This window comes from Mus pahari, chromosome 19, assembly GCF_900095145.1.
Source record: "Mus pahari chromosome 19, PAHARI_EIJ_v1.1, whole genome shotgun sequence".
NCBI lineage: Eukaryota > Metazoa > Chordata > Mammalia > Rodentia > Muridae > Mus > Mus pahari.
The window spans coordinates 15,220,482-15,230,887 of NC_034608.1; the positions used below are offsets into that span (position 1 = coordinate 15,220,482).

At 48.6% G+C, this 10,406-nt stretch overlaps 2 protein-coding genes across 2 annotated transcripts in view; both read right to left on the reverse strand.

Annotated features, from left to right (window-relative positions):
• Apoc4 (apolipoprotein C4) overlaps positions 1 to 2,966 on the reverse strand; it is a 5,279-nt gene extending 2,313 nt beyond the window's left edge. The window contains exon 1 of the mRNA XM_021219802.2: positions 2,810 to 2,966. Within this exon, the coding sequence (XP_021075461.1) occupies positions 2,810 to 2,885 (76 nt within the window). The 5' untranslated portion in view covers positions 2,886 to 2,966. The remainder of the gene's footprint in view (positions 1 to 2,809) is intronic.
• Positions 2,967 to 9,221: 6,255 nt separating this feature from the next.
• Apoc1 (apolipoprotein C1) overlaps positions 9,222 to 10,406 on the reverse strand; it is a 3,238-nt gene continuing 2,053 nt past the window's right edge. Inside the window, exon 4 of the mRNA XM_021219817.2 lies at positions 9,222 to 9,378. Coding sequence (XP_021075476.1) covers positions 9,318 to 9,378 — 61 coding nt within the window. The 3' untranslated portion in view covers positions 9,222 to 9,317. The remainder of the gene's footprint in view (positions 9,379 to 10,406) is intronic.

Consider the following 10,406-nt stretch of genomic DNA (forward strand, 5'->3'; position numbering starts at 1 on the left):
TCGAACTCAGAAATCCACCTGCCTCTGCCTCCCAAGTGCTGGGATTAAAGGCGTGTGCCACCACCGCCCAGCTTGAGACATGGCCTCTTATAGTTCCAGATGGCCTCAAGTGGCCAAGGATGACCTCTGCCATCAAACTGCTGATCCTCTAAACTCTACCTTCAAAGTGTCAGGCTGATGGGTTTGTAACCCCAGGTCTGTTTTATGACAGGATAGAGCTGGAACCAGGGTTTGGGCATGCTACATAAGCTCCTTACCAACTGAGGCACATTCTCTGCTTGTCCAGAAACTTCCTACATAGCTGAGACTGGCCTTGAACTCCTGATCCTCCTGCCTCCACCTCCCAAGCCCTGGGGTTCCAGGAAACACACCCAGACCACACATAAACTCTAGTTCCAAGACCCTTCTGAAGTCCCATCCATGACCTCACCGTTTCCTGTACTGTGAAAAGGGCACTGAGCTAAGCCTATGAGGAGTGCACGGGAGGCACTGGCTGGGCACGCCCTCAGTACTGTCTTGGGAGATACGTGTGTATTTTTTTTGGGGGGGGGGGCTTCTGAGACAGGGTTTCTCTGTATGGCCCTGGCTGTCCTGGAACTCACTCTGTAGACCAGGCTGGCCTCAAACTCAGAAATTCACCTGCCTCTGCTTCCCAAGATTAAAGGCGTGCGCCACAGCAATTGTAATTTAATTAATTAATTTATTTTAATGATACTGGATGTTGAACCAAAGGCCTCATGCATGCTTAGCAGGTGCTATGATGCTAAGCTATAGCTCCAGGCCATTGTATCTGAAAATTAAAAGAAAAAAGGGCTGGAGAAATAGCTCGGCTGTTAAGAGCACTGGCTGTTCATTAAGAGGACTCAGTGCTCTTCCAGAGGACGTGGGTTCAGTTCTCAGCACCCACATGGCAGCTCACAACTGTCTGTAACCCTAGTTCCAAGGGGTCTGACACACTCACGCAGACACATGTGTAGGCAAGACATCAATGCACATAAAATAAAATAAAATAAGAAGAAAAATTTTTTAACTCATTTATGTATGTGTGTGTTTGTAAAATATGTGTTTCTCTGTGTGAGGTTCTCTGTGTCTCATGGTCCTCCTGTGGAGGTCAGAGGACAACCTTTAGAAGTCTGTTTTTTCCTTCCACCACATGGGTGCCAGGGACTAACCTCCGGTCCCAGGCTTTTGTGGCATGCACCTTGACCCACTGAGTCATCTCATGGGTCCCAGTTTTCTGTACTTTTAAAAACTGAGTGTCAGGGTGGGGCTAGAGAGATGGCTCAGAGGTTAAGAGCAGTGAGATATGGGGAGTTCAATTTCTAGCAACCACATGGTGGCTCACAACCATCTATCTGTAATGGCATCCTTCTGGTGTGTGTGAAGATAGCTACAGTGTACTCATGTCTCATGTACACTCTAAAAAAAAAAAAAAAAAACCAACAACAACCAAAAAACCACACACATACACAGCTGGGCAGTGATGGTGCACTCCTTTAATCCCAGCACTTGGGAGGCAGAGGCAGGCAGATTTCTGAGTTCTAAGCCAGCCTGGTCTACATAGTGAGTTCCAGGACAACCAGGGCTACAGAAAGAAACCCTGTCTTGAAAAATCAAATCAAATTAAAAAAAATAAAATTAAATAAATAAATAAAGCAGTAATAATAAATTAAAAAAAAACAAAAAACAAAAAACAACTTGGAGGCTAGAGAGATGGTTCAGCAGTTATGAGCACTGACTGCTCTACCTAAAGTCCTGAGTTCAAATCCCAGCGACCACATGGTGGCTCACAACCATCCGTAATGAGATCTGATGCCCTCTTCTAGTGAGTCTGAAGACAGCTACAGTGTACTTAGATATAATAAACAAACAAATCTTTTTAAAAAAACACTCAACCCCCCAAAAACAAACAAACAAACAAACAAAAATCTCTGTGTCACTAAACTGTCAGGCGGACCCTCAGCCTGCAATCCTCCTGCCTCAGCCTTTGAATAATTGGGATTACAGATCCACACTAATGTATTCTGCTTTTAAGATACAATTTCGAATGCGTGAACCAAATGCAGAGCTATGTGCGAGCACACATGTGCAGAGCTACCCTCCTCTGTCACGGACACTCAGAACTTTCCATACGTGTGCTCTGTAGAGAGCAAGGAAGTAGTGCACGCTTGTGATTCTGGTGATTAGGAGGCAGAATCAGGAAGATTGGGAGTTCAAGGCCAGCCCAGGCCACCTGAAATCCGGCCTCAAAATAAAATAAAACCAAAAAACTATAGACAGCAACATACCCACAAATAAACTGTATCAAGTAATAGCAACAAAAGCATACTTATGCCCACGGTGGGACATATACATTTGTCACAACTGCAGCTGGGGCCAGAGGGCTGAGGGTAAGGCTTTGCTAGAAGGAGTTCTTCCATTGCATATACAAGGCCCTAAGTTATGCCAGCTTCACATAAACCAGGTGTGGTGGGGCATACCTGTAATCTGAGCACATCCAGGATGGAGAAAGGAATTTGGGAATTCAAGATCATCCTTAGCTCTATCTGGAGCTCAAAGCCAACCCAGGCTACATGAGACTGTGTCTCCAAAGAACAAGACAAGCCTGTGGTAGAGTGTGTGCCTAGCATCCAAAGGCCCAGCGTGTGCACGTGAGTGTGTGTACATGAGTGTGTGCATGACTGTGTATGCATGTGTATGTATACATGTGTGTGTTGTGCTCCTCTTACATGGCTACTGACCCACTGATGAAGCCACAGTCGTGCCCCACTTAGAGAACCCCACCTCCAGCAGTCCCCCAACTCCTTACCTACAAAGCAGGCCAGGAACAGCACAGAAAGGCAGAGTGATGGCAGGGCCTGCGGCCTGCATCTCAGCAGGGACATTTCTGGGGACCTGGTCCCTCTGTATCTCTGTCCCTCCCTCTGTACTCCACTCTTCACTCCGGGGAAGGGACAGGCAGCACTGGAAAGAGCCCTCCCCTTGTGACCTCCCCACTCTCCTTGGCAGGACTTCAAAGCGACGGGGCCAGTGACAGTGACAGAGGCCATGTCCACCCTGCCTGCCTTCTTTACTATACAGAGGGCCGCTCTGGCCCTGTAGAAGACAGGAAGCCCGGACGCTGACCCCACACACCCACGGAGTTTTCCTGGATACAGTTTCTTCCTTTGAAAATTGAATTGAGCTTGTAATCTACACTTGAGAGATTGGTGTGTGTGAGGGGTTCCCTCTATTTTATTTTGAGACAGAGACTCAAGTAGCCCAGGCTGGCCTGGAATTCACTATGTAGCCATGAGTTCTTTTAGCTAACTTGTAAAAACTGTATTTTTATGTGTGTCTGTCTGTGTCAGGGGAGGTGCACATGAGTACAGGGGTTCACAGTGGCTAGAGTGCATGTATCAGATCCCTTGGAGCTGGGTGTGACCCTCCTGATGTGAGAGCTAGGAGTTGAACTCAGGTCCCCTGGAAGAGTAGGAGGGACTCCGAACCACTGAGCCATCCCTCCAGCCCTTCCTTTAAGGGTTTTTGTTTTGTTTTGTTTTGTTTTGTTTTTTGTTTTCTGTTTTTTGAGACAGGGTTTCTCTGTGTAGCCCTGGCTATCCTGGAACTCACTCTGTAGACCAGGCTGGCCTCGAACTCAGAAATCCACCTGCCTCTGCCTCCCAAGTGCTGGGATTAAAGGAGTGCGCCACCACTGCCTGGCTCCTTGAATGCTTTTTAAACTATTTTTAAGTTTTTTTTTTTGTTTTTGTTTTATCAAGACAGGGTTTCTCTGTATAGTCCTGGCACTCACTTTGTAGACCAGGCCTCGAACTCAGAAATCTGCCTGTCTCTGCCTCCCAAGTGCTAGGATTAACGGTGTGTGTCACCACTGCCCAGCTTTTTAAACAATTTTTATTTATTTTTTGTATCTGTATGTACCTTCTCTGTCTCTCTGTGTGTAGGTATATTTGTGTGTGTGTGTCTTTTTTCTTGTGTGCATATCTCTGTGTGTGGGTATCTCTATGTGTGTCTCTGTGTGTGGGTATCTCTGTGTGTGTCTGTGTGTCTTTTTGTCTGTGTATATGTGTCTGTTTGTATGTGTATGTATGTGTGTATCTATGTATGTGTTTATGTCTGTGTCTATGGGTGTGTCCATGCCATGGAACATGTTAGAGGCCAACTTCAACTTTCAGGAGTTGCTTCTCTCCTTCTACTGTGGATCCCAGGGGTCAAGCTCTGGTAGTCAGGCTTCCCCCCAGGAGAGGCAAGGTCTTGTTCTGTGGCTCATGAGAGCTATGAGCTCCTTTTGCCTCAGGCGCTTGAGATCTAGAGTTTCAAGAGTAACCACATCAATGGCAAACATTATTTTAAATATGTTCCACGCAGGATTTGGGGGGATTGCCAAATAAATAATTAAACAGTACCTACTCCTCTGAAGTTGAAATCTAACTGGGTGCCCCATGGCGTGGCGCCCTGTTTGTTTGCTTATCATCCACTGAGACATAAATTCCGGACAACCTTAGCTGGCCTTGAATTTCTGATGTTCCTGCCTCTGCCTTCCCAGTGCTGGGATGACCCCCAGTGCCCACATGGCTGGCAGACTTTGTTTCCATGCAGCAAATCCCTGATGGGGGCACTGGAGAGATGGCTCAGGGGTCAAGAACACCGGCTCCTCCAGAGGACCTGGGTTCAATTCCCCATACCCTTGTGGCAGCTTGAAACTGCCTGTAACTCCAGGTTCAGAGGATCTGACACCTCCACACAAACATACATGCAGGCAAAAACCAATGCACATGAAATACTGTATACATATATATATATATATATATATATATATATTTTTTTTTTTTTTTCCTGATGTTCTTTAAGCTGCAGCTGGAGCAACTGTACTTAGTGACCCTGCCCCCAGCGCCTGAGGCAGGCTGAGCTTCACACTGATATGGTATGGCTCCTCCTCACATGTCAGTTTCTTGCTGACAGAAAAATTAAAAAAAAAAATCACATAGAGCTGCTGCTTGTCATGATGCAAACATTTTAGGAATAGATTTTGGGTTCTGTTGCACAACCGTGTCAGTGTCTCAACACTGCTGACCTAGACACCCGAAACCGGCTGAAATGGCCAATTTTATGTTCTGTGGTTTTGTTGTTTTGTTTTTCCACATCAGAAAAAGGAAAACAGAACCACACACCAATGAACCATAGATCCCCATGTCTGGTTATGAAAAAAGACCTCTTGCTGGACACAGTCACGGGGGCGGAGGCGTGTGTCTGGGACTGCAGAATATGAGAAACTGAAGCAGGAGGACTCTTGAGTTTGAACTTGGGTGACTTAGGAAGACCATATTGCCCAGCAACCCAGAGGGGAGGTGGGGTTCATGGCCAATCTCCATCTCTTTTCAGCATCGAGACCACGGAGCAGGTGGCTGGTTGCTGCGCCTCTGCGGGCTGATTACCGCACACTAAAATGTGACTTGCTGGCTTACCATTACCTGGCTTGTAGGCTGGCCTGAGACAAGACAGGGCATCAGAAGAGGCGCAGCCATACTATAACACTCAGTTGCTATTTATTTATTCTTTTTTGAAAAAAAAAAAAAAGATTTTAAACCAAATCTCTGGAGGCAGAGGCCGAGGGATCACTGTGAGTTCGAGACTAGCCTGGTCTACACAGCTCCAGGCCACTGAGGCCATAGAGAAACCCTGTCTTGATGACCCCTCCCCACACACTCTATATATGTATATAGTCCCTTTAGTCCCAGCACACAGGAAGCAGAGGTCCAGCTGGAAATCACCACACCAGGCTTCGGAAACAAGCATAACCATTCTCTTTTCCTGACGAAGCCCTGCAAGCCTGGGACTCTGAAGGCCTTTGTGTTTGCCTCCCCAGTGCTGGCATCATCGGCATTCACCACTACACCGAGTTTAATGCATAGCTGGGGATCGAATGCAGGGCCAAGTGCAAGTTAGCAAGTATTTCATCAACTGAGCCGAGTATGACGGTCTTTAATTTGGTGTGTGCTTCTCTATGCACACTGTGCTCGAGGCCCAGAGGGAGTCTTTGGTGTTCTCCACAAGTTAGGGAGATTGATGGGAATTGAACAGATGGGCTTTGTGTCTGGGCAGGGGCTCTACCACTGAGCCACTCCCCAGCCTCTCATTGCTCTGGCTGTCCTGAAACTCACTTTATAGACCAGGCTGGAACTCAGAAATCCACCTGCCTCTGCTTCCCAAGTGCTGGGATTAAAGGTGTGCCCTATCACAGCCCTACCTAGCATTCTTTTTTCACCTAAGAGGTAACTGAGGGCTGGAAGATAGCTCAGTGGTTAAGAGCACTGACTGCTCTTCCAGAGGTACTGAGTTCAATTCCCAGCAACCACATGGTGGCTCACAACCATCCATAGGGGATCCAATGCCCTCATCTGGTATATCTGAAGATAGATACAGTATACTCATGTACATAAAAATAAATAAAATCTTTAAAAAAGGAGGAAACCGAGACAGTAGTTGGTGACAAAAACAACCTTCCTATGCAAAGCCTATAGCCCAAGAGGGAGGCTAAGGTAGGGAGCTGGGGCTGGGGCTGGGGCTGAGGAAGGTCTCTGTCCTTTGCCCTTAAGCCGAAGTCAGCATACAAGGTAGCTGTGGGCTGTTTGCTATTTGCTGCCTGCAATGTTTGCTCATCCTGGGGACAGGGGCAGGCTGAAGGTCGGTCAGGGTGGACTTCAGGGGCAACTGAAAAACAAGTGTTCCAGGGATAGAGCTGGGGGAGAAAGAGGGATCTGTAAGGAGAATGGGACGGGCTGGTGATCCTGCCACCCTCGTGGATGTGTGTCTGAGGTTTTGGGAGCATCCCCAAGACCTGAACTGTCTTCAAGCTGGAGAATGCCAGCAAAATTAGCACTAACTCTCCTTTGACCTCTCTTTGTTTTGTTACACTGTAGCCAGGATGGTCTCAAGCTCCCTCAATCCCCCAGGTGTCTACTCTCCTCCCTCCTCTTGGTCCCCATCTTGTCATGATTGAGAATCCCTAAACTAAGCCCTCATGCCTCTCCCCCCCCCTACTCCCCTCCTCTCCTCCCCCTTACCCCCCTCCTCTTGTCCTCCACGGGTCTCTAACTGCTCACTTCTTCAGATGGATGCTTGAGGTCTCTAGCAAGGGCATTTGGAGTGAAAGAGAGGCTGGGGATGCGGTGCCATTGGTGCAACCCTTCACCATGCACACACGAAGTCCCGAGTTCTGTCTCTAGCATTGCATAGAACTAGGTAGGCATGGTGGCAGAAGTCCGTAACCTAGGATTTGGGAGGTGGAGGCAGGAAGATGCATGTTTTATCATCATCCAAGTTTGAGGCTGGCCTAGACTGCATGAAATTGTATCAAATAAAAAAATATTTCAGAAATTAATTATGTAGCTGAGTGGTGGTGGCACACACCTTTAATCCCAGCACTCAGGCGGATTTCTGAGTTCGAGGCCAGCCTGTCCTGACTGCCCTGGAACTCACTCTGCAGATCAGGCTGGCCTCGAACTCTGAAATCCACCTGACTCTGCCTCCCAAGTGCTAGGATCAAAGGCATGTGCCACCACTGCCTGGCTCCCACAAAGTTTTTAAAAAAGCAATGAAAAAAAAATTTTTTTAAAGTATTTCCAAAGAGTTAGAGGTGGTGGCACACACCTTTAACCCCAGCACTTGGAATGGAAGAGTCCGGAATCTCTGTGAGTTCCAGGCCAGCCTGGTTTATGTAGAAAAATACAGAGTAAGACCCAGCCTTGAAAATGAGAAAAGAAATGAGGTAGGAAAGAGTCCCCAGGGAGGGGCTGGGGGCGTGGCTCAGTGGTAGAGTATTTGCCTAGCATGTGTCAGGCCCTGGTTTCTGTGCGAACACAGTGTGTTAAGGCAGGCCTAAAGTCAGGTGGTGGTGGCGGCAGATGGTGGTGGCGGCAGCACACTCCTTTAATCCTAGCACTCCAGAGGCAGAGGCATATGGTGTAGGCCAGCCTGGTTTATGGGGAGTTCTGGGACATCCAGGGCTACACAGAGAAACCCTGTCTTAATAACTAACTAAACAATAATGAAAAGAGGAGTAGGCCCAGCATGGTGGCACATACCTAGTCACAGCCCTCTGGAGACTGAGAAGGCTGCGGCAGGAAGCACAGGCGTGGGGCTTGCCTGGCCTATAAAGCCATTCGGAGTCAATTATTGAAACCCCTTCTCAAAAAAACCCAAAGAAAACAACAAAGTAAGCAATCATTGGTTTGAGCAAATATTATTCAACACAGGCACTGTGGTCAGCTGAAACTGGACAATGGGTATAGACCCACTGGGGACACCAATCTTGGCCCTGTCATCTGGGGGCTCATGGTAGCAGCTCCAAGAAGTTAAGTAGCGTGAGTTGGCAAAACTGCAATGGAGAAGGCAGACTGGAAGGGCATTCTGGACAAGGGGACATGGCGATCCGTAGGTGAGTACCGTCTTTCTGGTTCCCTCCTAGGGCTGTCCTGTCCACCCTGTTTCCTAGTCCTCTGCATCATCCGCTTGCAGTTTAATGAGTGTCTACTCTGTGCACTGGTAAGTCCACTCGAGCGTCATCTGGATCACACTAAAGCAGGAGAGTGTGAGGCAGCCATCACTCCAGGCTATGCATCGAATCCTACTCCCTGCCGTCTGACTGTGTGCCTTGCACCAGTAACTTTCCTTCTCTGAGTAGCAATGTTGGACGGTGAATAGGGTTCTTAAGATTCTTTGGGGAACCACAATGTGAAAAGCATGCAGACGGGGGTGGGGGCTGGAGAGATGTCGAAGCACTTAAGAGCCCTGGCTGTTCTTCCAGAGGACCCAGGTTCCATTCCCAGCACCCACAGGCAGCTCACAACCTTCTCCAGTTTCAGGAGAAGTAAGGCCTTCTTCTGGCTTCGGTAGGCACTGCACACACGAGGTGCACATAAAAACATGCAGGCAGAGCCGGCCGTGGTGGCGCACGCCTTTAATCCCAGCACTCGGGAGGCAGAGGCAGGCGGATTTCTGAGTTCGAGGCCAGCCTGGTTTACAGAGTGAGTTCCAGGACAGCCAGGGCTATACAGAGAAACCCTGTCTCAAAAAGAACAAAACAAACAAAACAAACAAACAAAAAAATGCAGGCAAAACACCCTCACACATAAAAATACATAAACAAACGACAAACAAATGGATCCAGTCTCCACATCATCCCTCGGCTCCCACCCCAGTCCAAAGCACTTCAGAGAGCATTTGTTCTCTACATGTTTTTTATTGGTGTGTGATGAAGAGGACCTGGCACTTCACGTGGACGACGTCCTTGCTGCTGCGAGGAGGCCGCCAGGCGCTCAGGCAAACGTGGTTTTAAATTTCTCCTTCACTTTGCCGAATGTCTCTGAAAACCAGGTCCTTTGGAGAGAGATGGGGCAGAGTTGGTGCTTACTGAACCCTCCGAGGGACCCAGAACTCTGCATCCCATTCCCTTCCTGTTCCTTTCCTTATCTCTCCTTATCCTGTCTGTGGCATGAAAACCCTGGGTTGGGGGGGGGGTGTCATTGTTTCTGCCTCAGTTCCCTCACATAGACCAGAGAATTTGTGTGGGTGTTTTGGGACAGAATCTCATGTAGCCTAGGCTAGCCTCAACCTTGATATGTAGCTAAGGATGACGACCTTGAACTTCCAATTTTACTGCCTGCACCTCCCAAATGAATGTGGGTATCGTGGGCTTTGTGCACACAAGGCAAGCACTGAGCCACATCCCCAGCATCGTGAAACCAAAACTCAAAGAACTGCATCTTGACCTGGCTTTCAAAGCCAGCCACTGTGTGAGAGGTGGCAAGCAGGTGACTATAGAGGACAGAGGGCAACCTCAGCTCTTCACCAGGCATGTCCCTGATCTAGGCCCCTGGCCTAGCCAACCGGCTGCCAGGGTCACCTGACCCCAGGGTTCCATCTGTCTGTCCTTCCCATTGTGGGGTGAAATGTCTGCACTCTAACTAGCTCTGTATCCTTGAACTCAGAGACCTGCCTGCCTCTGCCTGCCTCCAGAGTTAAAGGCCACTGCCACCACTGCCTGGCACGTATACATTCCCTTAAAGCTGTATTTTGTTCAAGTATTTGTGCTCCAGTGCCTGCAGATCCAGGAGAGGGGACTGGATCCCTTGGAGCTGGAGTTACAGGCTGCTGTAAGTTGTGCTGACATAGGTGTGTGTGGGGGGCAGGGGGGAAGAGGGGGGCCGGGGCACAGACGGCTGGTCCTCTGCAGGAGCAGCAAGTGCTCTTAACTGAACCCTAGGACTGATTTTTAAAGATGTAGGTTCTGCCGGGCAGTGGTGGCGCACACCTTTAAACCCAGCACTCGGGAGGCAGAGGCAGGTGGATTTCTGAGTTCGAGGCCAGCCTGGTCTACAGAGTGAGTTCCAGGACAGCCAGGGCTA